The 27996-nt window shown below is 47.6% G+C and overlaps 1 protein-coding gene across 1 annotated transcript in view; it reads left to right on the top strand.

Moving 5' to 3' along the window:
* The first annotated feature begins 7547 nt into the window (after positions 1 to 7547).
* LOC143927399 (uncharacterized) overlaps positions 7548 to 27996 on the top strand; it is a 28365-nt gene continuing 7916 nt past the window's right edge. The window contains exons 1-5 of the mRNA XM_077451459.1: positions 7548 to 7594; positions 10444 to 10758; positions 13169 to 13456; positions 18242 to 18403; positions 26831 to 26908. Coding sequence (XP_077307585.1) covers positions 7558 to 7594; positions 10444 to 10758; positions 13169 to 13456; positions 18242 to 18403; positions 26831 to 26908 — 880 coding nt within the window. The 5' untranslated portion in view covers positions 7548 to 7557. The remainder of the gene's footprint in view (positions 7595 to 10443; positions 10759 to 13168; positions 13457 to 18241; positions 18404 to 26830; positions 26909 to 27996) is intronic.

Consider the following 27996-nt stretch of genomic DNA (forward strand, 5'->3'; position numbering starts at 1 on the left):
TCAGACTTCTGCTGCAGCCCTCTTGGCTCTTTAACAGAGTTCCTGTACACCCAGTACCTCAGCACTCTTTACTAGCTTCTTTTTTTCAGCCCACAAGCTTGGACCCTCTGTCTGCTCTGACAGACCGACCTGTGCAGACCTGCACACTTCTTCTCCCTTACTCGCCTGGACTCCTCGGGAGGGTGGAGCCCAGAACCATGGTGTTGGCTTTGTTTTAAGCCCAAGACCCACCTGTGCAATCATCCAGCCAGACTGCTGGCTGGTCCCAAAACCCGGTCCCAGGATTGGAGATTCCGTACTACCACAGTAGTTAAATAGGTTTTCCTCAGTGGGATTTCTTCTCCATGTTCTTTCCGCTCTTCTGCGTTCTTGCTTTAGTACGGAGAGAGAGCTATTAAACCATCCAGCATTTTTCTTCCTGATGAGTGCCCTGCATTTTGGTGCTACCGAGTCTGCTGATTGCAGTAATGCCTTGTTCAGGGAGTTGAGTGTTTCCTCCGTAGAGTGGTTTAAGGTTATTGTAAATATCTTTTTGGACAGAGTGGTTTTGAAGGCTTCGGAGTACAGTTTTTTATGCGATCTGGTCCAGTGCGTTGTTACAGGTTTCCGTTTTGCGTTGGTGATGTTGGTAGTGATTTTGAATTTGATGGCGTGGCGATCCGTCCATGGCAGAGTTATGTTGTCGAGTATGTTGACGTCGATGTTCTGTTTGAAAATGAGGTCCAGGGTGTGTCCTGACCCATGCGTGGGATTCTTTATCAGTTGCTGTAGACCCACTTCTTCTAGTTGATTGATGCAGGCAGTCGCGATGGGGTCTTTAGGCTCGTTTGCCCAAAGGTTGAAATCTCCGAGTGCCAGGAAATTTTTGAATTTTAGGGTGTGCATTGCAAAGGATTCCGTGAGGGGTGAAAGAAGATTGGACTTTGGTCCCGGTGGTCTGTAGCACAGTAGAATATGAGTGGTGTCATGGGGTGTTGGTTGAAGATGTAGCGTCAGGGTTTCCATAAAAGGAACTGGGTTCTGAGATGATGGTTTAGTGAGATCCAGGTGACCTTTAAAGATCACTGCTAGGCCTCCTCCTTTTTTCTCTATCCGGTGTTCGGTTAGGATCCTGTAGTTTTCCGGCACCAATTCGGTGAGGATGGTGTTGCAGTCAGAGGTCAACCAGCTTTCGGTGATGAAGAGGCAGTCTACATTGTTCTCGATGATGAAGTCGTGTACTTCCAGTCTATGTTTGACTGCAGACCTGGCGTTAATCAAGGCGCAATCTAATTGTAGTGGTCGAGTAGATGTCTTCCTGTGGTTGGGAGCTGGTTGTCGTCCGGTTTTTAATAGTTGTTCTCTTTGAAGTATTTTTTGTATGGAAGATGGCAATGTGGTGTTGATGTTCCTTAGTCTGTGCAGAACTTCAGCTGAGTATTTGAAGTAGCACATGGTTTGTGGATGCTGTTGATGGTACTATGGGCCTAAGATGATGATCCTGATCAGGGTATTGATCCTGAGGTGGGGCTAGGTATCAGACTTGCCGCCGTGCTTGAGGCTATTAGCGCGCAAGTTGATCAGGGGATGCCTATATGGATGCGGAAGGAGTTGTTGTATTCGGTTGCTGGCTGTTCCAGCTAACTTTACTTAAGGTGGAGGTCTCCGCTCAGAAAAGAAGTCTGGCTGTGATCTGGAATAGTCGTCCTAGGATAGCGTAAAAAATGGAAAGGAGGCCGGAGGTAGGGGTATGCTAACCTATGGTTGTTCCAGAGGAAGGCGAAAAACCCCCTGACAGTAGCAGCCAAACGCACCAGTGGGGCAAAAATTCCTTCCTGACCCCCGTAGGCGGTCGGACGGAGTCTCTGGAACAATCACTGGGGGGGGGAGTGGAGGTGCAAGCTTACCTGGCTGCGGTTGTCCCCTTTAAACACTCTGGTTCCGGTGAATCTGGCTTGCTGTCAGCCTGACGTTTCTGGAAAGCTGTCTGGTTGCCCCTTGCAGTGGGATCTTTAAAATGGATGGGATATAATATATGAGTGTCATTTTTTGAATTGAACTACTGAAATAAATCAACTTTTTGATGATATTCTAATTTAGTGAGATGCACCTGTGTGTGTATATATTCAAACACACACAATTTGTGTTTAACAGGTAAACAGTTATCATATAACAAAGGATTCCCAGCATGGGCGTCCGCAGCAGGGGGCAAGGGGGGTCAAATGCCCCCCCTGGAATCCCCAAGGTGTTGCCGCCGCCGCCATGCTGCATCCTCCGCTCTCTCTTCTGGTTCACAGCGCTGGCTCTGTGTTCGGCGGCCGTCTGTAACACAGCCCCGCCCACCCAGGCCAGCTCGTGTGATAGTAGAGCGAATCACTTTCCGCCTATCACATGAGTCGGTCTGGGGGGCAGGACTGTGTTACAGAGCGGCCGCTGAACACAGCCATCCAGCGCTGTGATCCAGAGGAGTAGATGCCCATCCGTGCCACAGTGCCTGGATAGGAGGATTGAGGGGGGGTCTGCAGTGCTCTCCTCCACCACCGCACTCTCCTGCCCCCCCCCCCAGTGCTCTCCTCCACCACCACATTCTCCCCCCCCCCCCAGTGCTCTCTTCTACCACCACACTCTCCTGCCCCCCGTGCTCTCCTCCACCACCACACTCTCCTGCCACCCCCTCCAGTGCTCTCCTCCACCACACTCTCCTGCCCCCCTACAGTGCTCTCCTCCACCACCGCACTCTCCTGCCCCCCCAGTGGTCTCCTCCACCACCACACTCTCCTGCCATCCCCTCCAGTGCTCTCCTCCACCACCACACTCTCCTGACCCCTCCCCCACAGTACTCTCCTCCACCACCACACTCTCCTGCCCCCCCCAGTGCTCTCCTCCACCACCACACTCTTCTGCCCCCCCCCCAGTGCTCTCCTCCACCACCGCACTCTCCTGCCCCCCCAGTGCTCTCCTCCACCACCGCACTCTCCTGCCCCCCAGTGCTCCCCTCCACCACCGCACTCTCCTGCCCCCCCAGTGCTCTCCTCCACCGCCACACTCTCCTGCCACCCCCCCAGTGGTCTCCTCCACCTCCACACTCTCCTGCCACCCCCTCCAGTGCTCTCCTCCACCACCACACTCTCCTGCCCCCCCCCACAGTGCTCTCCACCACCGCACTCTCCTGCCGCCCCCCCCATGCTCTCCTCCACCGCCACACTCTCCTGCCCCCCCCCCAGTGCTCTCCTCCACCGCCACACTCTCCTGCCCCCCCAGTGGTCTCCTCCACCACCACACACTCCTGCCACCCCCTCCAGTGCTCTCCTCCACCATACTCTCCTGCCCCCCTACAGTGCTCTCCTCCACCACCACACTATCCTGCCCCCCCCCCCAGTTTTTTCCTCCCCTGTTCTTGCTGCTCTCCAGCTCTCCCCATCCTTCTCTAGCCACCATCCCAGTGCTCTCCCCCCGTTCTCCCCCACTGTTCCCCCCAGTGCTCTCCACTCCGCCCAGTGCTCCCCCCCTGTTCTCCCCCCCCCCCACAGTGCTCTCCACTCCCCCCAGTTCTCTCCCCTCTGTGCTCTCCCCCCGTTCTCCTCCCCAGTGCTCTCCCCCCAGTGCTCTCCCCCCTGTTCTTTCCCCCCCGTGCCCTCCACTCCCCCCAGTGCTCTCCTCCCCCCCAGCGCTCTCCTCTCTCCCCCTGTTCTTTCCCCCCCAGTGCTCTCCCCTCAGTGCTCTCCACTCCCCCCAGTGCTCTCCCCCCTGTTCTTTCTCCCCCCCAGTGCCTCTTCAGCACCCCCCATCACTCTCCAGCCCCCACCCCAGTGCTCTCCGGCCCCCCATTCTCCCCACCCCTGTTCTTTATGCCCCCTGGTGCTCTCCAGCCCCCCCAGTGCTCTCTACCCTCCGTGCTTTCCCCTCTGTTCTTTTTGGCTCCCCCCCAGCACTCTCCACTCCCCATCCCTGTACTCTCCACTCCCCCTGCATTTTGCCCCCACCCATGTGCTCTCCACCCCCCATAGTGCTCTCCAGTCCCCCGTGCTTTCCATCACTGTTCTTTCTGGCCCCCACTGGTGCTCTCAAGCTCCCCCCCATTGCTCTCCACTCCCCCTGCTCTTTGTACCCCCCAGTACTTTCCAGCCACCGTGCTCTCCACCCCTGTTTTTCTGCCCCCCCAGTGCCCTTCACCACCCCACACTCTTAGCCCCCCCCCCCAGTGCTCTCAGCTTACCGTGCTCTCTATCCCTGTTCTTGTTGGCCCCCCCAGTACTCTCAAGTTCCCCCCCCCCAGCGCTCTCCGCTCCCCACCCCTGTGATCTCCACTCCCCCTCGCTCTTTGCCCCCACCCATGTGTTCTCCAACCCCGCCAGTACTCTTTGCTCCCCCTTCTCTCCAACTCCCACTCAGTGCTCTCCACTTCCCCAGGACCAGAGGGCAGGCTGACTGGGGCCGGAAAATGAGGACAGCTGAAGGTGCAGGTGGCCAGGGACCACTCCATCTCACAGCAGACAGATCCTCTGGAAGGAGCACCGTCCCCATCCAAAACGAGAACAGACCCTGCCTGCTGCTGGTCGTCATGGATATCCTGCTGGCATGCAAGTTACTGTACCGAGCATCAACAACACATCTTCCCACAGACAGGGACTGCAGACTGGGACATGGGGCACAGGAGGGGCTGCAATGATGGGCACAGTGAGACTGCATTCACGGCACAGCGAGGCTGCATTTGATGGGCACAGTCAGGCTGCATTTGGTGGGCACAGTGAGGCTGCATTGGTGGGCACAGTGAGGCTGAATTTGATGGGCACTGGTGAGGCTGCATTGAGCTCTTGCATCAAGTCTGCAGTCTCTGTCCATCTCCTGTAGCATGTCTGCAGTCTCTGAGGGAGTCTGGAGAGGAGTCAAGAGTGGGAGCACCGCCGGGATGGGGGTCATGGGAGAAGTCAGATTTGTGTGGACTATGGACAGGAGACTATAGGATAAAACCTCCAAGCTGGAGCCGACTGACTGAGCCCTGCACAGTGCACCTGAGAGGAGGTCAGTGAAAGCACCACCAGGCCAGTCGGGGGTCACTGATGTAAGGGGGGAGTGAATACGATAATGTAAGGGGCACTGATATAAAGGGTTTCCTCCTTATATTAGTAACCCACCCCCCTTACCTAGAGTATTCTCTCTGCAGAAGGTGCCCCCCCCACGTTCTGAGTTCCTGGGGTCCCCCTTGATGATTGATCACTTACCACTATTAACTGGAATTTGAATATATATATATATATATATATATATATATATATATATATATATAAAAGCCCTATGTGATTTCATATCTATATCTAATACTCTCTTCATCAAATGTGCTTTAAAATGTATGGTTTTTCCCTTTCATGAACAAGAAAATAATGACATTATGCTGTTGGGCTGGTATAATAATGCTGTGAGGCTGGTATGAAATTTTTTCCAGGGCTGGTTTTTGAAAGCATGGGCGTCTGCAAGGTTACTCAGGTGGCTGCGTACCATGCCCATATAGCCTAGAGAATGTACATCTTTTTACATTGCAATACATCTGTTGTTGCCATATTTTTATCTTGATGAAAACAGCCTATACAGTGACAGTATGAGATCAAAATATGGCCACAACAGATGTATTGCAATGTAAAAAGATGTACATTTTCTAGGCTATATGGGCATGGAACACAGCCGCCAGAGTAACTTTCAATACAAAGTGAAGATGAATTATCTGTTATATAACACATATGTATTACCAGTGGAAAGATTTTCATGAGATTGTCGAAAAGGGGCGGAGCATGAGTGGCCTTGAAATGATGCCCCACCTTGGAAAAAGTTCTGCGGACGCCCATGATTCCCAGAGCACAGCGGGTTAACCAATGGCACAACTCAGCTCAGATTATAGTGTACAATGAAAGGAGGGGAGATCTGGAAAAGCAGGGGGTGGAATCGCTGCTCTGGAGAGGGAGGGGAAGAGACAATAATCTGGGAAGAGAAGGGTGCGGTGCAGACAACTCCCAAAGAGGGGAAGAGTCAATATCCTGAAGAAAGAGGGGGTTGAATCACTGCTCTCGAGAGGGAGGGAGGCGAAGAGTCAGGCTCTTTAACACTATACTGCGATGATCTGCATTTAACTGCACTGTGAAAGGCTTTATTTTGGTGGTACTTGATAATCTCTGCGGTTTTTATTTTTTGCGCTATAAACAAAAAAGAGCGACAATTAAAAAAAAAAAATATGTTGTACTTTTTGCTATAATAAATATCCCCCTTTTTTTTTAAAGGAAATTTCTTCTCAGTTTAGGCCAATATGTATTCTTCTACATATTTTTGCTAATAAAGATTGCAATAAGCGTATATTGATTGGTTTGCGTAAAAGTTATAGCGTCTACAAAATAGGGGATAGATTTATAGCATTTTTATTCTTTATTTTTTACTAGTAATGGCAGCGATCTGCGATTTTTATCGGGACTGCGACATTATGGCGGACGCGTCAGACAATTTTGACACATTTTTGGGACCATTGGCATTTATACAGTGATCAATGCTATAAAAATGCATTGATTACTGTAAAAATGTCACTAGCAGTGAATGGGGTTAAGACTAGGGGGCGATCAAGGGGTTAACTGTGTTCCATACTGAAGGGGGGATGGCACTTGCTAAGGGAACAGATAGATTGGTGTTCTTACTTTGTATGAACACACAATCAGTCTCTTCTCCCCTCAGAGAACCGGGATCTCTGCGTTTACACACAGAGATCCCGATTCTCGTCGTGTCACTGGCATTGGCTCCGGGGCGAGCAGCGGGCACGCACGAGCCCCTAGTGGCCACACTTAGAAGTAACGTAACATGCCAGCGATTCGTGCAGCTGAGCCATGTTGCCGCAGTACTGCGGCGGCTGGTCGCCAAGCGGTTAAGGATCTGGGGAGGACGGGGTTGGAAACACTGTTCTGGAGCGGGGAGAAGGGGGAGGAGTCAGTGCTCTGACTAATTCCCTTTTGTGTGTAAATTTCAGCTTGAGCTATTGATCTCTGTAAACAACAAGCACATTTCAGCAGGAAGATGAAAAAATCTTGTAAACACGAAACAATAAAAATACACAAAACTACTATGCATTTTCTTTAATATTTATATAATAATATTTCTGGGTCTGAACTAAAAGCCCGGCTCTTATAGACAAACAGGCCTCAATGTCTATGACTATAGAGGAAGTTTGGAAGTGTGTTTAATATGCTATATGGATAACTTCCACTTACTGAAGTCTACTTGTGGTTATAACTTTATCGTAATGTTCCCAGACCCTCCACTTCCTGACCTAAGTGCTCATTTCCCTCTATTGCACTACTCAGCAATGATCAGATCAGCAGCAACCAAGACCCAGGTGAGTGCACACATAGAATAGATAGATAGAATAGATAGATAGAATAGATAGATAGAATAGATAGATAGAATAGATAGAATAGATAGATAGATAGATAGATAGATAGATAGATAGATAGATAGATAGATAGATAGATAGATAGATAGATAGATATTGTATGTTATTTACCGCTATCTTTTTTTGGCACTCATTGTGTTGCTCTCACCAGCAGGATGATTGTGCTGTGGGTATTCGCTCTGATCTCTTGGGGTAAGTCTCTCTTTTTGTAACCTTCATTATATACATTTAAATCATCATACTAAATACAGATTGATGGTCAAAGTAATTTTTTTAAGAATTTGTAGTCCTTGTTTAGACCTAAGGTTGGGGAAATAAATTATTTTAAAAAATCAGCTCAAGGGTTGATAGTTACATTTAACCCCTTCCGCCCCAGAAGGATTTACCCACATCCTGACCAGGCCATTTTTTGCAATACAGCACTGCATCGCTTTAACTCACCATTGACGTCTTTTTTTCCCCGCAATTGGAGCTTTCTGTTGGTGGCATTTGATCATCTCTGCGGTTCTTATTTTTTGCACTATAAACAAAAAAAAGAGCGACAATTTTGAAGAAGAAACAATATTTTTTTACTTTTTGCTATAATAAATATGCCCCCCCCCCAAAAAAATGTAAAAAAACGAATTTCTTCCTCAGTTTAGGCCGATATGCATTCTACATATTTTTGGTAAAACAAAAATCCCAGTTAGCGTATAATGATCGGATTGCACATAAGTTATTGTGTCTACAAAATAGGGGATAGATTTATGGCATTTTTCATTTTTTATTTTACTCGTAATGACGGTGATCTGCGATTTTTAGCTCGCCTGTGACATTGCGGCGGACGGATCGGACACTTTTTTGGAACCAGTGACATTTATACAGTGATTAGTGCTATAAAAATGCACTGATTACTGTATAAATTATGCTGGCAGGGGAGGGGTTAACTCTAGGGGGCGATCAAGGGGTTAAATGTTCCCTAGGGAGGTGTTTCTAACTGTGGGGGGGAGGGGACTGACTGGGAGTAGAGAGAGATCGCTGTTCCTGATCACTAGGAACAGACGATCACTCTGAGCTCCCCTGACAGAACGGGGATCTGCTTTGTTTACACTGGCAGATCTCCATTCTGCCTCTATGGAGCGATCGCGGGTGGCCGGCAGACATCGAGTCTGCTGGACCTGCTGATTGGCTCCCCCCGCTAGCGAATGGGCGCACACGCCCACGGATCGCCTTGTATGCGCCTGACCTACACCTGCAGTGATTCGTGCAGCCGAGCCAACCTGCCGCATTATAACTGCGGCAGGTTGGCGGTTAAAGTATTACTAAACCCAAAACAGTAAAATCGGTCTGTATATGCAGTGAAGCATGCTTGTTATACTCACTGTGGAACCTAAGGGGTTAATCCTCTGCATTGTGTAAAAAGGCAGTTTGATACTGTCTTTTCTGATCCTCCCCTTTTTCCACTGTCCTCAATCCATCTCCTGATACAACAAAGCCTTGGGGGCACTCTGCACATGCTCAGTTTGGTGTGTATTGCTAGAGCTTTTTTTTTTCTTGGGAGGGTGCATGTTATCAGCACTGTCCTGATAGAGGGTCGGGGGTCATGCAGCCTCTTAGGACAGTCAGAGGAGATTGAAAACTCCTCCTACAAGCTTTAACCAGACACTGATTGAAGTCACACCAGATCAGGAATACTGCTGATGAGAAAAGGTATTTATCAGTTTATATTTACAAAAATAATTGCATTTCCATGTTCTGTGTACTGTGGAGACCAGATATAGTGGAATGCAGGGTTCAGAGTTTAGTAACACTTTAAAGCGGAGCTCCACCCGATTTTATTATAATAACTCAAGCTGATTAAATACATGTCATCATTTAAAAACTGAACTTTTTTTTTTCTACAGTACCTTATTTCTTTCTTGTCATGCTGTGTACTTCCTGTATGTGGTGATTGCGGATATGGGCGGGGATAGTGTGGATATTTCGTAATATCCTCTAGCCGCACTGTCTCCTGGGAGCTTGTGTCATAGTTCCCAGGAGTCAGTGCGGCGGCCTGGCGTGAGTTATCGAGTGATTTAGAAACACGGCACAGCTCCGTTGCCATCAAAACGGGGCGGGACTTCCTACGACGACGCCCGTTGTGATGGCAACCTGAGCTGTTGACGGCGCTCGAAATTGCCGTTACTGCGCATGCGCGAGATCGGGGATCAAACGGGCGGTGCATGCTCGTCCATCAGCAGCACAGTGTCCCGGAAGAGGAAGCCTGCGGGCTTCGTATGCCCACAGGCAAGATGACAAGCGTCATACTAAAAAAATCTAACTTCTTTTGTGTTGGGAAAAAGGACAGCAGACTTCACTTGAAAGGAACACGTGAGTTCTATATCTAAATGGATAAATCTTTGTCATTATGCCAAAAAAAAAAAAAAAAACATTGGAGACAGTAGAACCCCCGCTTTAAGAACAAGCTGAAGTTAGAAGCTGATTGGTTTCTATGCACAGCTGAACCAGATTTTGCACTTTCCAGTTTTAGTAAATCAACCCCAATGTCTCCTTCTCCATATTGCTGTAGCCCAGCACCTGGCTACAGGGATCTAACACCTGCTTACAGACCTGCTGGTTGGTTTATCACCAGCGGGTTCCCAAAGAGCTGTAGTGACTCAGGGATGGCAGCAGATGGAGCCACAGCACACAGCGGGGAACATCGGCATTGGACAAGCCTAGAAGTATTAGATGGTGAAGATCCTTCAACCAATGGAGATCTGCAGGAGACCGCGGACTGTAGTCACTGACATCAGGACTGTCACATGGTTGTTTTTTTATCTTTTTTTTTCTTTTTAGTTACCGAGTCACTTTAATGGCTAGGTGGAAGACTAGGTTTATGTTGTGCGTTATCATTGTTAAAGATTGTAATGTTTGTTCTAAACTCCAGTTTGGAGGCCTGAGACGGGCAGCTTTATATAATGGTGTTCAATATAAAAAATATATATTCTTCCTTTGTACTCTAGCTGATTCTTTCATTTATATATTTTTGTTAACATTTATTTTATTTATTTATTTTATAGCCTATCAAACGAATGCGTCCGATGGTGGAGCAGCAATGGGGCAGGAAATCCCGAGACGACCGGTCCTACTTCCTCTGCGGGGCAAGTTTGAAATGCCCCCATCTGATATAGAGTGGACGAAAGAAGGGCAGTTATTGGCTAGAATAAAGAGGGGGCATTGTGACTACGGCTGTGGTGAGACATCCCAGCTCTTCTCCAATGGGAGCTTGTGGCTGAGCCATGGTGGAAAGGAAGAAGAAGGAAGGTACTCGGTGACGGTGTATAATGCAGCTGGTGTTTTCATAAATAAGGTGGACATCACACTATGGATTATAGGTAATACTGTGACAGACCTCATAAGAAATAGAATGTTGGGGGTAGGGCACACACTTATAAGATTAACACAACTTTATAGTGTATTGCAGGGGTCAGGAATAAATAATGCATAGAATGCAGGGGTCAGAAATAGGTCATGTACAGAATGCAGGGGTCAGGAATAGGTAATGTACAGAGTGCAGGTGTCAGGAATAGGTAATGTACGGAGTGCAGGGGTCAGGAATAAATCATGTACAGAGTGCAGGGGTCAGGAATAGGTACTGTACAGAGTGCAGGGGTCAGGAATAGGTAATGTACAGAGTGCAGGTGTCAGGAATAGGTAATGTACGGAGTGCAGGGGTCAGGAATAAAGCATGTACAGAGTGCAGGGGTCAGGAATAGGTAATGTACAGAATGCAGGGGTCAAGAATAGGTAATGTGCAGAGTGCAGGGGCCAGGAATAGGTAATGTGCAGAGTGCAGGGGTCAGGAATAGGTAATGTACAGAGTGCATGGATCAGGAATAAATCATGTAGAGAGTGCAGGGGTCAGGACTAGGTAATGTACAGAATGCAGGGGTCAAGAATAGGTAATGTGCAGAGTGCAGGGGCCAGGAATAGGTAATGTGCAGAGTGCAGGGGTCAGGAATAGGTAATGTGCAGAGTGCATGGGTCAGGAATAGGTAATGTGCAGAATACAGGAGTCAGGAATAGGTAATGTACAGAGTGCGTAGTGCAAAGTACATATACTATAACCATGATTGGCACACATCTTCTCCGCGGTGATCTGTTTTACAGATGCTTTTTCCTTTATGGTCTATTTATAACAGGTTCTAATATAGTTTTGCATAAATTCTGGCTTGTTTTGGTGAATCATCCTGTGTACCCCTGCTGGCCTGTCCCATCTTCAGCTTCTTGACATAATATGCCTCTCCATCAGGGGCAGACTGAAAACTCATGGAGCTCCGGGCAATATAAGATTATGGGGCCCCCAGGCAATCAGAGATTATGGGGCCACACAGTATATACACACAGTATACAATCACACAGTATACACAGGCATGTTTCTATTGGCTAAGAAAGGTACTGGAGAGGTGGGGCAGCTATATTCTCAGGATTTTTAGACCAAAAGGATGCCAGTAAGGGACATTTCAGAGGCAGATGTAAAAAGAACATTTTTACATACTGTACCTGGTTTGACTGAGGCTGGCAACCCTGATGGGGCCCCGTAGTGGCCTGGGGCCCTCGGGCAGTGCCCTAGTGGCTGAATGGTCAGTCCGCCCCTGCTCTCCATGGCACTTGCCAATTGGTGGACTGCTGGTTCTTGTTACATTTTTAAACCCATCCATGGTTTATATATTTGGACTTTATTGTCTCCAGAAGAAGTGAACTTTGCTTCACAAAACGCATCGAGATTAATATCAGTACCTGTGAAAACGTTGTCCTTATATGGAACATACACAAGTGTTTGTATTTTTTTTATCTTAGCAATGCATGGTTATGTGTACTTTGCACCTTGCTTTTAATTTTGATATGGTGTGTGCCCCATAATGTGCCTCATGTTCTGCTGTGTGCCCTGTGATGTGCCCCATGCCCTGTTGTGTGTCCTATGCCCTGCTGTGAGCCTCATGATGTGCCCAAGGTTCTGATGTGAGCCCTATGATGTGTCCCATGTTCTGCTGTGTACCCTGTGATGTGCCCCTTTACCTGCTGTGAGCCCCACAATGTGCCCCATGTTCTGTCCAAGGTTCTGCTGTGAGCCCCACAATGTGCCCCATGTTCTTCTGTGTGCCACATGATGTGCCCCATGTTCTGCTGTGTTCCCTACGTTGTACCCTATGTTCTGACCCATAATGTGCCCTGCTGCCCCCCCCCCCTGTAATTTGCCCTATTGTGCCCCCTCTAATGTGCCCTAACTTCCTGTGCTCTGCCCTGCTGTTCCCCTGTACACAACTTATCTCAACTTAAACCCAGAACTGAGCATCCGCGCAGAAAAACAAATAGCACAAATTTCACATAAACTAGGTAATTTATAAGATTTTTTTTTCTATTAATGCTATTTCTTAAAATAGTTGCTGTTATATCACAGCTCACTGATCACGCCAATGTCCTGTGAGCTGTAGATCTGAATGCTACGGGGTACAGCACACCTAAATTGTTAGCACCACTTCTGAACCCTCAATGGTTGCCTTACCCATGCCCCAGTTACTTTTTCTCGCTTGAATTATTTTTTCCATCATGGGCGTGAGTGGGACCTCAAGTCTAAATTTTTCCCAAGGCCTCACAAAGCCTAGAGCCATCCCTGATTGTATGTAATTAGGACTTATACAGTCTCATGAGGTTCCAGGGTCCTAGACTCAATGACCACTGAAGAACCACTTTTGTAATGTGTTACACTGATAGGATAACTTGTCTCACTCTTTGTCCCTATAGAGATCCCTGCAGAGCAAGTGCTGGGGCCTGGCAACACCTCAGTCCTGCTGCCTCTGGATTTGGAGTCACAACACACCCGGGTGAATTGGAGGAAAGATGAGCAGCTACTGGGGGAGATCTTCAGGGGTATCTGTGTCTCTGGCTGCAATGAGACGTACAGCATACTCCTTAATGGCAGCTTCCTCCTGAGACACGTCCAGAGAGAGGATGAGGGAAGATACTCTGCAGAGGTGTATGATGGCCATAACAGCCTGATCCACCAGACTGAGATCCTCCTGTACTTTTATGGTAAGAGAACTGGGGGGGGCATTGACAGTGACATTTGCAGGGCTTTTTTCAGCGGGAACGCGGAGGAACGCAGTTTTGGCACCTCCAGCATTGAATGTATCTAATGGCAAGAGGGTGCTGGAGGATCTCTTGTTGCAGGGGTGGATCTATTTTTTCTGGTGGGGGGTCTGTTGTTTCTGGGAGGGTCTTATGTTGCTGGGGAGGGTGGCCTACAGTAGGGGCTAACAAACCGCCCCCCCCCAAAAAAAAAGCAGGAAGCAAATGTTCATTTGCTAATGTCACAAGTGGGTGGGCTTTTTGAAGGGTGGCTTTAAAAAAAAAAAAATCATACAACTCTATGTGTCTGGACACCCCTCCGCCCCTTATGGACCAGCCAAGTTTCCTCTGAATGTACAGTGGGAGCAGGGCGGACTGACAACTCATGGGGCCCCCCGGGCAATAGGAGATTATGGGGCCCCCAGGCAATCAGAGATTATGGGACCACACAGTAGACACAAACACTCACACAGTATACAATCATACAGTATACACAGACATGTTTGTATTGGGTGAGAAGGTACTGGAGAGGTGGGGCAGCTATAATCTCAGGATTTTTAGACCAAAAGGATGTCGGTAAGGGACATTTCAGAGACAGATGTAAAAAAAAAACAAATAAAAAGATTTTTACATACTGTCCCTGGTTTTACTGAGGCTGGCAACCCTGATGGGGCCCCCTAGTGGCATGGGGCCCTCGGGCGGTGCCCGAGTGGCCCAATGGTCAGTCCGCCCCTGAGTGGGAGTAAACTCCCATGCATGACTTTTACCTACAGGCAAGCCTATAGTAAGGCTTACCCATAGGTACAGTAAAGTAAATATTTCCCAAACGTGCACCGATTAGGAGATATTTATTTTTGATGCAGCCGGTGACGTCACTGGCGCATGCGCTCTGAAGAAGCAGCGTCCTGTGACGTAAACGCCAACTACCACACGCATGTGTATAAGTGACATGGTCTCGGCTCCGGCCATTCACCCAGCCAGAGTCCGCAAACTCGGAAGGAAGACCGGGTGAAGATGAAAGCGTCTTCAGTAGTGACCAGGGCTGGACTGGAACAAAAATTTGGCCCTGGACTTCAACCAGAGTGGCCCACTTTAATTTTGCAAACATGCACAAAAACAGTATATAAAACCATTCACAATTGCGCAATATGGATACTTATTTAGTTTGAGATGGATCTGAGGCGGTAAGGCCTTTGTATGGGGCATCAGAGCGACCCAAGGGAAAATTGACACCTTGTCCCCCGGTAGGGTGATCACATTTCTAGACTGCCATTCAGGGACAATTTTTCCAAAGACCGGGGGGGGAATGTAGTCTCAGGGTTGACGGGGAATTAAGCGGCAGGGGTGATTTGTAGGGTGAATGGCTGGTTCTGCCAAGTAAAACATCCCCACATCATGCTTAATATGGTGTCAGGATGATCAAATCACATTATTTCTATTGCTACATTGTAATATATAATGAAATAGTTCAACTCACCAGAATGCAGAATGAGTAGGAACCATTGCCTGTTACCAGATGCAGCATGTCATTTGCCACTGCTGCCTGCCACCAGATGTTGTGTGTCACTTGCCACCATCGCTTGCCAACGTATGCAGTGTGTCACATGCCACGTCATCTGCTGCCAGAGAGAGGGGGCAGGGAGAGGGAGCCGGGAGAGAGAGAGGGGGGATATTAGAGAGAGAGAGAGAGAGGGGACATGGAGAGAGAGAGAGAGAGAGAGAGGGGGACATGGAGAGAGAGAGAGGGGGGGCATGGAGAGAGAGAGAGAGAGGGGGGGCATGGAGAGAGAGAGAGGGGGGGACATGGAGAGAGAGAGAGAGAGGGGGGGACATGGAGAGAGAGAGAGAGAGGGGGGACATGTAGAGAGAGAGAGAGGGGGGGGACATGGAGAGAGAGAGAGAGAGGGGGGGACATGGAGAGAGAGAGAGAGAGAGAGGGGGGGACATGGAGAGAGAGAGAGTGGGGGACATGGAGAGAGAGAGAGAGAGAGAAAGAGGGGGACATGGAGAGAGAGAGAGAGAGAGAGAGGGGGGGGACATGAAGAGAGAGAGGGGGGGCATGGAGAGAGAGGGGACATGGAGAGAGAGAGAGGGGGACATGGAGAGAGAGAGGGGGGGCATGGAGAGAGAGAGGGGGGGACATGGAGAGAGAGAGAGGGGGGACATGGAGAGAGAGAGAGAGAGAGAGGGGGGACATGGAGAGAGAGAGAGGGAGGGGGGACATGGAGAGAGAGAGAGGGAGGGGGGACATGGAGAGAGAGAGAGAGGGAGGGGAGACATGGAGAGAGAGAGAGGGAGGGGGGACATGGAGGGAGAGAGAGGGGGGACATGGAGGGAGAGAGAGGGGGGACATGGAGGGAGAGAGAGGGGGACATGGAGGGAGAGAGAGAGAGGGGGGACATGGAGAGAGAGAGAGGGGGGGACATGGAGAGAGAGAGGGGGACATGGAGAGAGAGAGGGGGGGACATGGAGAGAGAGAGAGAGGGGGGCGACATGGAGAGAGAGAGAGGGGGGGGGGACATGGAGAGAGAGAGGGGGGGGGGGGCGACATGGAGAGAGAGAGAGAGGGGGACGACATAGAGAGAGAGAGAGAGGGGGGGGCGACATGGAGAGAGAGAGAGGGGGACGACATGGAGAGAGAGAGAGGGGGACGACATGGAGAGAGAGAGAGAGAGGGGGTGACATGGAGAGAGAGAGAGAGGGGGACATGGAGAGAGAGAGAGGGGGACATGGAGAGGGAGAGAGGGGGACATGGAGAGGGAGGGGGGGCATGGACATGGAGAGAGAGGGAGGGATGTGGAGAGAGGGGGGACATGGAGAGAGAGGGGGGAGGACATGGAGAGAGAGAGAGAGCGGGGGACATGGAGAGAGAGAGCGCGGGGGACATGGAGAGAGAGCGGGGGACATGGAGAGAGAGAGAGCGGGGGTCATGGAGAGAGAGAGAGAGCGGGGGTCATGGAGAGAGCGGGGGACACGGAGAGAGAGAGCGGGGGACACGGAGAGAGAGAGCGGGGGACACGGAGAGAGAGAGCGGGGGACACGGAGAGAGAGAGCGGGGGACACGGAGAGAGAGAGAGCGGGGGACATGGAGAGAGAGAGAGCGGGGGACATGGAGAGAGAGAGAGCGGGGGACATGGAGAGAGAGAGAGTGGGGGACATGGAGAGAGAGAGAGAGAGAGACACACAGAGAGAGGGGGAGAAAGAGGGAGAGAGAGAGAGGGGGACATGGAGAGAGAGAGAGGGACATGGAGAGAGAGGGGGACATGGAGAGAGAGGGGGACATGGAGAGAGAGAGAGGGACATGGAGAGAGAAGCACATGGAGAGAGAGAGAGTGACATGGAGAGAGAGGGACATGGAGAGAGAGAGAGGGACATGGAGAGAGAGAGAGGGACATGGAGAGAGAGAGAGGGACATGGAGAGAGAGAGAGAGGGACATGGAGAGAGAAAGAGAGTGGCATGGAGAGAGAGAGAGAGGGACATGGAGAGAGAGGGGAACATGGAGAGAAAGAGGTGAGGGGGCAGAGAAAGGGGTCCGGGTCTGGGCTACTTGTTTAATTTACCGCCTCCCTCTTGCTCTTCATTGATGTAACGTACAGGCAGGGAGAGAAGGGCGGGAAGTGGTGTGTGTCACAAGCTGGCTGCACCGAGCACTTGCACACACACACTGGCATCAGGGATGTTCCGGGGGATGCAGTGGCCATCGGAGGACGTTTGTCCCCGCCCACCAGCGTGACCTTTCAGACACATTGCAGCGGCAGAGCCTATCGGCTGTGCTACAGGTGGTGGGCGGGCCGGCAACAGAAGCAGTGAAACACTCACTGAAGCACCATCCCGACTGAGTCCACCCCTGAATTGCCGCGTTGGTCCTGTGGTTGGGCCGGCCCTGGGCAGTACAGCAGTGCTCAAAATAATGGCTGTGCGGGCCGTGCATCCATTATTTTGACAGGCTGTCTGTCACTGAAACCAACCGGCCCACTGAGCCATCGGCCCACCGGGAATCTCCCGGTAGTCCCGATGGCCAGTACATGCCTGGTAGTGACATTGCGCTGCTGGAAGGCTTTGTTCTAAGGTAAGTTTCACATAATGTGCTAGTATGTGATGCTTTACCTTTCAGGATTTAAAAAAGAAACAGCGCTTTACTACCGCTTTAAGGCTCCATTCACGCCAATGCGATTTTTGCACATCACATTTAGAGCAGCTATTTCAAGGTATGTTAGCAAAGCGTGCTTGGGTGCGATTAGGAATGAATGGCACTGCTGCGAGGCTGCAAAGGGAATGATTTGATTTTCCGCATTGCAGGAAAGCGTGCGATTTTGCACGCAGTCCCACATCATACAAATGTTGACCAGGCCATAACCACACATGCACATTTCAGTGTACATTCTCGCAGGCCTCTCTGTGCATGAGCAGGAGTTATATCATCTTGGGCAGGGCCATCAAGATGGCCTGAAGATGATGGACTTGGCAGAAGATCAGGATGTTAGTGGTGGCCATAAGAGCAATGGGGAGAGACCGCGTCCATCACATCGCTGGAGGGGGCAGGTAAGTCTATCATAAAGTGCCTATAAAAACATACATAAATATTTCTACTACACATACATATAATCGTAAAAGTCTGGAGGACATGCAGGATACTTTAGACCTACATTATATATGGTGACCATTTGGTTTAAGCTTGGGACCGCAGAGGGTTTGCTGGGATTTCCTCCCGTCATTTATCCCTGTATTTCCTCTCATTTTTGGCACAGACAATCAGACTGAGAAGAAATCACCGGATCGGGTACCAAAATCACGGCTGCCAGATCCAGCGATCATCCTCATCGTTGAGGGTGCCATCTTCGTTCTAGTCCTTGTGGTGTCCACGGTGTATCTGGGAAAATGCCTGTGCAAAAGAAGGAAACAAAAACCGGGTAAGAAGGACACACAACTGTTATATGCAGTACTCAGGCTTTACCCCTGCAGTCTATAGTTCCCTACTCCACGTCCAAAAATAACATAAAAAGGAAATATTGTTGTTTTAATTTTTTTTTTCTAGATAGACATGAAATAACATACAGTGCCTTGAAAAAGTATTCATACCCCTTGACATTTTTCACATTTTGTCATGTTACAACCAAAAACGTAAATGTATTTTATTGGGATTTTATGTGATAGGCCAACACAAAGTGGCACATAATTGTGACGTGGAATTAAAATGATAAATGGTTTCAATATGTGAAAAGTGTGGTGTGTATTTGTACTCAGCCCCCTGTACTCTGATACCCCTAACCAAAATCTAGTGGAACCAATTGCCTTCAGAAGTCATCTAATTAGTAAATAGAGTCCACCTGTGTTTAATTTAATCTCTGTATAAATACAGCTGGTCTCTGAAGCCCTCAGAGGTTTGTTAGAGAACCTTAGTGAACAAACAGCATCATGAAGGCCAATGAACACGCCAGACAGGTCAGAGTTTAACCACTTGCCGACCAGCCGCTGCAGTTGTACTGCGGTAGAATGGCGTGGCTGGGCGAAACGACATTATGTAAGGTCACTTCGCCCTGTGGCCACTAGAGCCGATGCGAGTGCCCGGCAGTCGTGATCACCGCCGGGCTCCCTCGATCGCTCGGGGCACACGGAGAACCGGGATCTGTGTGTGTGTAAACACACAGTTTCCGGTTCTTTGAGGGGAGAAGTGACAGGTTGTCTATTCATAGAGTATGCGCAGCGATCTGTCATCTCCCCTGCACAGTCCCCTCCCCCCTTCAGTTAGAACACACACTAGGGAACACAATTAACCCCTTGATCATCCCCTAGGGTTAACCCCTTCACTGCCAGTGACATTTTTACAATAATCAATGCATTTATTTTAGCACCGATCGCTGTAAAAATGCTAATGGTCCCAAAAATGTGTCAAAATTGTCCGACGTGTCCGTCATAATGTCGCAGTCCCAATAAAAATCACAGATCTTTTCACATATTGAAACCATTTATCATTTTGTTTCCAATTTGTGTTGGTCTATCACATAAAATCCCAATAAAATACATTTTCGTTTTTGGTTGTAACATTACCAGTTAAACAAAAAAACAAAAATAAAAATGCCATAAAACAACCCCATTTTTTGTAGACGCTATAACTTTTAAGCAAACCAATCAATATACTCTTATTGTGATTTTTTTTTTACCAAAAATATGTAGAAGAGTACACATCGGCCTAAACTGAGAAAAAAATATTTATTTTTTTATATATTTTTGGGGGATATTTATTATAGCAAAAAGTAAAAAATATTGAGTTTTTTCAAAATTGTCGCTCTTTTTTTTATTTCTAGCGCAAAAAATAAAAACCACAGAGATGATAAAATACCACCAAAATAAATCTCTATTTGTGGGAAAAAAAGGACGTGAATTTTGTTTGGGTGCAGTGTTGCACAACTGCGCAATTGTCAGCTAAAGCGAGGCAGTGCCAAATTGCAAAAAGTGCTCTGGTCAGGAAGGGGGTAAAATCTTTTGGGGCTGAAGCGGTTAAAGCAGGGTTAGGTTAAAAAAAAAATATCCCAAGCTTTGACCATCTCACAGAGCACTGTTCAATAGACATGTGCAGAGTAAAATATTTCGTTTCGGAATTTCGTTTTCGTCCGAAAACTTAATTTATTTAGTTACTCCCGAAATTCGTTTTTATTTATTTCGTTTTTCGTTCAAAAATTGCATTCGTCCGAATATCCACATGAATCACGGTCGAATCTGTCTTGGAAGGCTTATGGTGTCTGTCGGATGTATAAAGAAGATTCGACGGAGCTAACTATATAGCATACTTTAGAACCCTATTAAAGTCTATGGGACTCCAACGTTCAAAATCTAAAGTGCTAAAATTAAAGGCTAATTTGCAAGTTACTGTCCTAAAAAGTGTTTGGGGACCCGGGTCCTGCCCCAGGGGACATGTATCAATGCAAAAAAAAGTTTTAAAAACGGCCGTTTTTTCGGGAGCAGTTATTTTAATAATGATTAAAGTGAAACAATAAAAGTGTAATATTCCTTTAAATTTCGTAGGGGGGGTGTCTATAGTATGCCTGTGAAGGGGCGCATGTTTCTGGTGCTTAGAACTGTCCCAGCACAAAGTGTCCTTTAAAATCACTCGCAGCTATTATGAATTGTCGGCTCCGTAATACAGAGAACACCCATTGAAAGTCATTGATAAAAAAAAAAAATAATTAAATTTAAAAAAAAGCGTGGGGGTCCCCCAAATTCAATTACCAGGCCCTTCAGGTCTGGTATGGATATTAAGGGGAACCCTGCCTCAAATTTAAGAAAAAATTTGACGTGGGGTTCCCCCTAAATATCCATAACCAGGACCTTCAGGTCTGGTATGGATATTAAGGGGAACCCCGCGTCAAATTTAAAAAAATATTGACGTGGGGTTCCCCCTAAAAATCCATACCAGACCCTTTATCCGAGCACGCAACCTGGCAGGCCGCAGGAAAAGAGGGGGGGACGAGAGAGCGGCCCCCCCTCCCTCCTGAACGGTACCAGTACCCCGACCATTTCACAAAGAAAGTGTAAAAAATGGTTAAATAAAACAAACACACTTTTGAAAAATTCCTTTATTAAAAATAAAAAAATAAAAAAAAAGATTCCAGCGGCGGTAATCCACTCTTGCTATCCAGCAACGGACGGTAATCTCTCCAGCGATGGCTCATCTCATCCAGCGCAGCGAATACATCCTTCTTCTGTCTCCATGGAGGAGACACTGCAGGCATTCCGGCGGCCTGACGTTTCTTATATACGGAGGGCGGGGCCACCCGTCACCTGACCCCGCCCCCCTCTGACGCAAGGGGAAACCCGGGGTTCCCCGTGACGTATGGGTGACCCCGCCCCCCCTCTGATGTAACGGAAACCTGCCTGTGTTACATCAGAGGGGTGCGGGGTCACCCATACGTCACAGGGAACCCCGGGTTTCCCCTTGCGTCAGAGGGGGCGGGGTCAGGTGATGGGTGGCCCCGCCCACCGTATATAAGAAACGTCAGCCGCCGGAATGCCTGCAGTGTCTCCTCCACGGAGACAGAAGAAGGATGGAGGATTCGCTGCGCTGGATGAGATGACCCATCGCTGGAGAGATGACCGTCCGTCGCTGGATAGCAAGAGTGGATTACCGCTGCTGGAATCTTTTTTTTATTTTTTTATTTTTAATAAAGGAATTTTTCAAAAGTGTGTTTGTTTTATTTAACCATTTTTTACACTTTCTTTGTGAAATGGTAGGGGTACTTTTGTACCCCCTTACCATTTCAAACAGGGGGGGGCCGGGATCTGGGGGTCCCCTTGTTAAAGGGGGCTTCCAGATTCTGATAAGTCCCCCGCCCGCAGACCTCCACAACCACCGGCCAGGGTTGTGGGGATGAGGCCCTTGTCCTCATCAACATGGGGACAAGGTGCTTTGAGGGGTCACAGACCCCCAAAGCATCCTCCCAATGTTGAGGGCATGTGGCCTGGTACGGTTCAGGAGGGAGGGGGGGCCTCTCTCTCGTCCCCCCCTCTTTTCCTGCGGCCTGCCAGGTTGCATGCTCGGATAAAGGGTCTGGTATGGATTTTTAGGGGGAACCCCACGTCAATATTTTTTAAAATTTGACGCGGGGTTCCCCTTAATATCCATACCAGACCTGAAGGGTCTGGTTATGGATATTTAGGGGGAACCCCACGTCAAATTTTTTCCTAAATTTGAGGCAGGGTTCCCCTTAATATCCATACCAGACCTGAAGGGCCTGGTAATTGAATTTGGGGGACCCCCACGCTTTTTTTTTAATTAATTTTTTTATTTTTTTATCAATGACTTTCAATGAGTGTTCTCTGTATTACGGAGCCGACAATTCATAATAGCTGCGAGTGATTTTAAAAGGACTTTTTTTCCTGCATAAATGACACTTTGTGCAGGGACAGTTCTAAGCACGGGAAACATGCGCCCCTTCACAGGCATACTATAGACAACCCCCCCCCCCTACGAAATTTAAAGGAATATTACACTTTTATTGTTTCACTTTAATCATTATTAAAATAACTGCTCCCGAAAAAACGGCCGTTTTTAAAACTTTTTTTTGCATTGATACATGTCCCCTGGGGCAGGGCCCGGGTCCCCAAACACTTTTTAGGACGGTAACTTGCAGAATCTTTTCTCTCTGTCAAATCTTTTTTCTCTGTCGAATATTTTCTCTATATAATCTTGGACTAATAGAGGTAAGGTTAAGCACATTCGACCACAGGTTCTATAGACACAGATTGTTGTCAGAGTCATGTCGAATCTCCTATTCTATATCGAACTGTTGTAACAATGAAAACGAAAATAAAGCATTTATTTATGTCGGATGTTTCGTTTTTCGGATTTTGTGCTTTCGTTATCGTTTGTCAAAACGAAAACGAAAATAGCTGAAATTCGGACGAAAATGCATTCGGACGAAAACGAATGCACATGTCTACTGTTCAATCCATCATCTGACAATGGAAAGAGTATGGCACAACTGCATACCTACCAAGACATGGTCGTTCACCTAAACTGACAGGCCGGGCAAGGAGAGCATTCATCAGAGAAGCAGCCAAGAGGTCCATGGTTACTCTGGAGGAGCTGCAGAGATCCACAGCTCAGGTGAGAGAATCTGTCCACAGGACAACTATTACGCCTTGTGCACATGATCGGATTGTTGGCCAACAGAGCGTCAGACCTTTGTCAAAAGGGCGTGTGCCTGGATCTTGTCTTGCATACTAACTGCACACAATTGTTGGCCAGCAAACACGAACATAGTGATGTACTACATGGAATTTCAGCTCTTGAGCGCCACCCTTTGGGCACCTTTTGCTAATGTCGTGTTTGGTGAGCACTGATTCCAAGCATGCGTGTTTGTACTTTGGACTTTTGTGTGAAGGACTTGTGTACAGGCGATACGAAAATCTGACAACAGACCCATTGTTCGCCGAATATTTACTAGCCTGCCACCCAACATTTGTTGGCCAAAAGGGGACAACAATTGTTTGAAGGAGCATACTAAAGGTCAGATTTTAGGCCAACAGTCTGTCATCACACAATGCTTTAGTCATGCACTCCACAAATCTGGCCTTTATGGAAGAGTGGCAAGAAGAAAGCCATTGTTGAAAGAAAGCCATAAGAAGTCCTGTTTGCAGTTTGTGAGAAGCCATGTGGGGGACACAGCAAACATGTGGAAGAAGGTACTTTGGTCAGATGAGACCAAAATTGAACTTTTTGGCCTAAAAGCAAAACGCTATGTGTGGTGGAAAAGTAACACTGTACATCACCCTGAACACACCATCCCCACCGTGAAAAATGGCGGTGGCAGCATCATGTTATGGGGATGCTTTTCTTCAGCAGGGACAGAGAAGCTGGTCAGAGTTGATGGGAAGATGGATGGAGCAATCTTAGAAGAAAACCTGTTAAGCCCCATACACACTATCAGTTTTTCTGCTGAGTATTTCCTTCAGATTTACCAAAACCATATAATATGAGGTCAAATCTTAGGAGTTTCAATTTGTATGGAATCAGGCAGGCCCTTCACTACATGGTTTTGGTAAATCTGAAGGAAAAACTCAGCAGAAAAACTGATAGTGTGTATGGGGCTTTAGAGCCTGCAAAAGACTTGAGACTGGGGCGGAGGTTCACCTTCCAGCAGGACAACGACCCGAAACATACAGCCAGATCTACAATGTAATGGTTTAGATCAAAGCACATTCATGTGTTAGAATGGCCCAGTCAAAGTTCAAACCTAAATCCAATTGAGAATCTGTGCCAAGACTTGAAAAATTGCTGTTCCCAGACACTCTCCACCCAAACTGATAGAGCTTGAGCTATTTTGTAAAGAAGAATGTCCAAAAATGTCACTTTCTAGATGTGCAAAGCTGGTAGAGACGTCCCCAAAAAGACTTGCAGCTGTAATTGCAGAGAAAGGAGGTTCTACAAAGTATTGACTCAGGGGGGCGCTATACAAATGTACACCACAAAAATTTGAAAAACATTTATCATTTTCCTTCCACTTCACAATTATTTGCGGCTTTGTGTTGGTCAATAAAAAATAACATAATATCCCAATAAAATACATTTATGTGTTTGGTTGTAACATGACAAAATGTGGAAAATTTCAAGGGGTATGAATACTCTTTGAAGGCACTTTACAATACATGTATTGTAAATAATCTTATCGGTATATGTTCCTGCTTACAATTCTCATTTCCATTCATAGATTTTAATTACAATTTGTGATTTAATTATAATTAAATGGGGAACGCCAAATTAGCCGTTTAGTAAGGGTGAATGAACACCTGCGAATGCACCCGACACGGATTACGTGTGAGAACGCTAGCGGGAGTTTCCGGTGATTAGCTATGGGAGGCAGCCCCAATGAGAGCATCCTACAGCTAATTTGTGGCCAATCACTTGTATTCGCTCATGCAGCAATTACATGCTTGTTGCCCCCGCAGCATGGTGCTTGCTCTGGAGGCACAATCGGCAGAAGGGAGGGGCCAGGAGCTCCGGCTAGGGACCTGAGAAGAGGAGGATCGGAACTACTCTGGGCAAAACCACTGCACAGAGCAGATTGAATATGACAAATTTGTTACTAAAATGCTTTTAATATTACTTTAATCACTTCAGCCCTGGGAAGATTTGGCTGCTGAATGACCGGGGCATTTTTTGCGATTCTGCACTGTGTCGCTTTAACTCACAATTGCATGGTCATACGACGCTGCACCCAAACAAAATTTGCGTACTTTATTTCTCACAAATAGAGCTTTCTTTTGGTGGTATTTGATAATCTCTTTGGTTTTTATTTTTTGCGCTATAAACAAAAAAAGAGCGTCAATTTTGAAAAAAACACAATATTTTGTACTTTTTGCTATAATAAATATCCCCATTTAAAAAAAAATAATTCTCGGTTTAGGCCGATATGTATTCTACATATTTTTGGTAAAAAAATCGCAATAAGGGTATATTGATTGGTTTGCGCAAAAGTTATAGTTTCTACAAAATAGGCATAGATTTATAGAATTTTTATTATTATTTTTTTTTTTACTAGTAATGGCAGCGATCTGCGATTTTTACCGGGACTGCAACATTATGGTGGACACAGCGGACACTTTTGACACATTTGTGGGACCATTGGCATTTATACGGCGATCAGTGCTATAAAAATGCACTGATTACTGTAAAAATGTCATTGGCAGGGAAGGGAGTAACACTAGGGGGCAATCAAGGGGTTAACTGTGCTCCCTGTGTGTGTTTCCAACTGTGGAGGGAAGGGACTGACGTAGAGTAAATGACAGATTGTGGTTCCTAGCTATTAGGAACTCATGATCTGTCTCTCCTCACAGAACAGAACAGGGATTTGTGTGTTTACATACACACTTGTACCTGTTCTGCCTCTCATGCTCGTGATTGCTCGTGGCCGGCGGTCATCGCGGCTGTCGACCATGAGCATCGGCACCCCCCGCAGTGCAGCGTGTGCGCGCCTGCTATCCCGATCCCGCAAGCCGACGTATAGTTACAGCGATTCGCAGGATCCTGCCGACCTGCCACAGTATAATGATGGTGGCTGGTCGGCAAGCGGGTAAAGCAGCAGCTGCTTCCGGTATTAGAGGAGAGGAGGAAAGCCAGAAATGCTGGGGAAGAGGGAGGGGTATCGGAGTGGTGATGGGGGCACACAGGAAGGCGGCAATTTAGAGAGGCAGGGGGAGGTGGTCAGAGGCACTTAGTGCAGACCCTGTAATTTCCGATCTGAAACCCGGACACATGATTCAAAACCCGGATTGTGTGGGTGAATCCCGGACGGGTGGCAACCCTAGATATCTCCATGTCCGATCATTCACATGTAATCACCGCTTTAGCAATTGCATGCAAATGGCTGCGATTTGCCGCCGTAGTCAGCAGCCTCCCATTGCTTTCAGTAGGGCTGCCTCCCACAGCGAATTGCTGTAATCGGTGTTTGGTGCTTTGGTGTGAATGCATTTTGGGTTTGGGTCCTTTTCACTTTAACTTTTCTTAATTTAATAAAAATTAAGTGTAAGTACCTTGAGTTTGGGCGTGCATGGTGACACCCCCTTAAGTGGGGAGAGCTGTGACAGCGGGGGATGACATAACGTTGGTGAAATGTGGCTGGGCAAGAAGTGGAGCGCCATCAGCAGGAGGAGCAGATCCTTTGTGGGGGACGGTGCTGGATTGAAGTTGATTATTGCAGTGATAGATTATTTTTTCTAATATACCATGGGTTATTTATTTCGTTTTTTTACCTTTTTTTTTTTTTAAATAGCTGAGGTTCCACTAAACTGATTTTTGCCATATCGTGAGAAAAAAAATGACCTCTTTAATGTATTTCCAGGTCACGAGGTGAACATCCAGATCCCCCTATCCACAGAGATAACACCGGGACCATGGGAGAAAGACACCACTGAGTCAGGTAATGAGGGGGAACAGAAGCAGGAAATTTGGAGACCTGATTTTGCCCTCTCCAATTTTAGTAAATCAACCCCTGTGTATCAGAAATAATTTCCATGTGTTAAAACTAAAAAAATACTTATTTTCTCCTTTTTTCCATTCTTTGTTGCATCTCGGAGCTGATCTCCTGCAGCCTTTTTATCCAAGGCGCCCATTAAAATGAATGGGATTGTAACCACCAGCCAAATGCTTGGTTTGCGGTTGTGGAGTGGTATTTTTTTTTTTTTATATCTGCCCCTTCAATATTAATGACGCAGCAATGCAAATGGGCCCTTGGATTAATTCTTTCCTTCATATACAATGGATATAAAAAAATCTACACACCCCTGTAAAAATGTCAGGTTTCTGTGATGTATAAAAAAATGAGGCAATGATAAATCATTTCAGAACTTTTTCCACCTTTAATGTAACCTATAAACTGTACAACTCAAATGAAAAACAAACTGAAATCTTTTAGAAGGCGGGGGGGGAGTAAAAATAAGGTGATTGCATAAGTGTGCACACCCTCTTATAACTGGGGATGCAGCTGTGTTCAGAATTAAGCAATCCCATCTAAACTCATGTTAAATAGGAGTCAGTACACACCTGCCATCATTTAGAGTCGGTTCACACAGGGGCAACATGACTTTCAACACAACTTTTGGAGGCAACTTGGACACGACTTATCAACACGACTTGGGGCGACTTACAACACAACTTTAAGTCGCCCCAGGCCAGGCGACTTTTGCCGTGGCCAATCAGAGAATGAGCTCTCAAGGGGGAACTCCACGCCAAATAAAAAAAAATAAAAAACGGCGTGGGTTCCCCCTCTAGGAGCATGCCAGGCCTTTAGGTCTGGTATGGATTTTAAGGGGAACCCCCTACGCCGGAAAAACGGCATGGGGCCCCGCCAAGATCCATACCAGACCCTTATCCGAGCACGCTACCCGGCCGGCCAGGAAAGGGGGTGGGGACGAGCGAGCACCCCCCTCCTGAGCCGTACCAGGCCACGTGCCCTCAACATGGGGTGGTGCCTTGGGGAAGGGGGGTCGCGCCCCCCCCCACCCCAAA

Source organism: Lithobates pipiens, unplaced genomic scaffold (assembly GCF_037356315.1).
Source record: "Lithobates pipiens isolate NorthernLeopardFrog02 unplaced genomic scaffold, aLitPip1_a1.2 Scaffold_23, whole genome shotgun sequence".
NCBI lineage: Eukaryota > Metazoa > Chordata > Amphibia > Anura > Ranidae > Lithobates > Lithobates pipiens.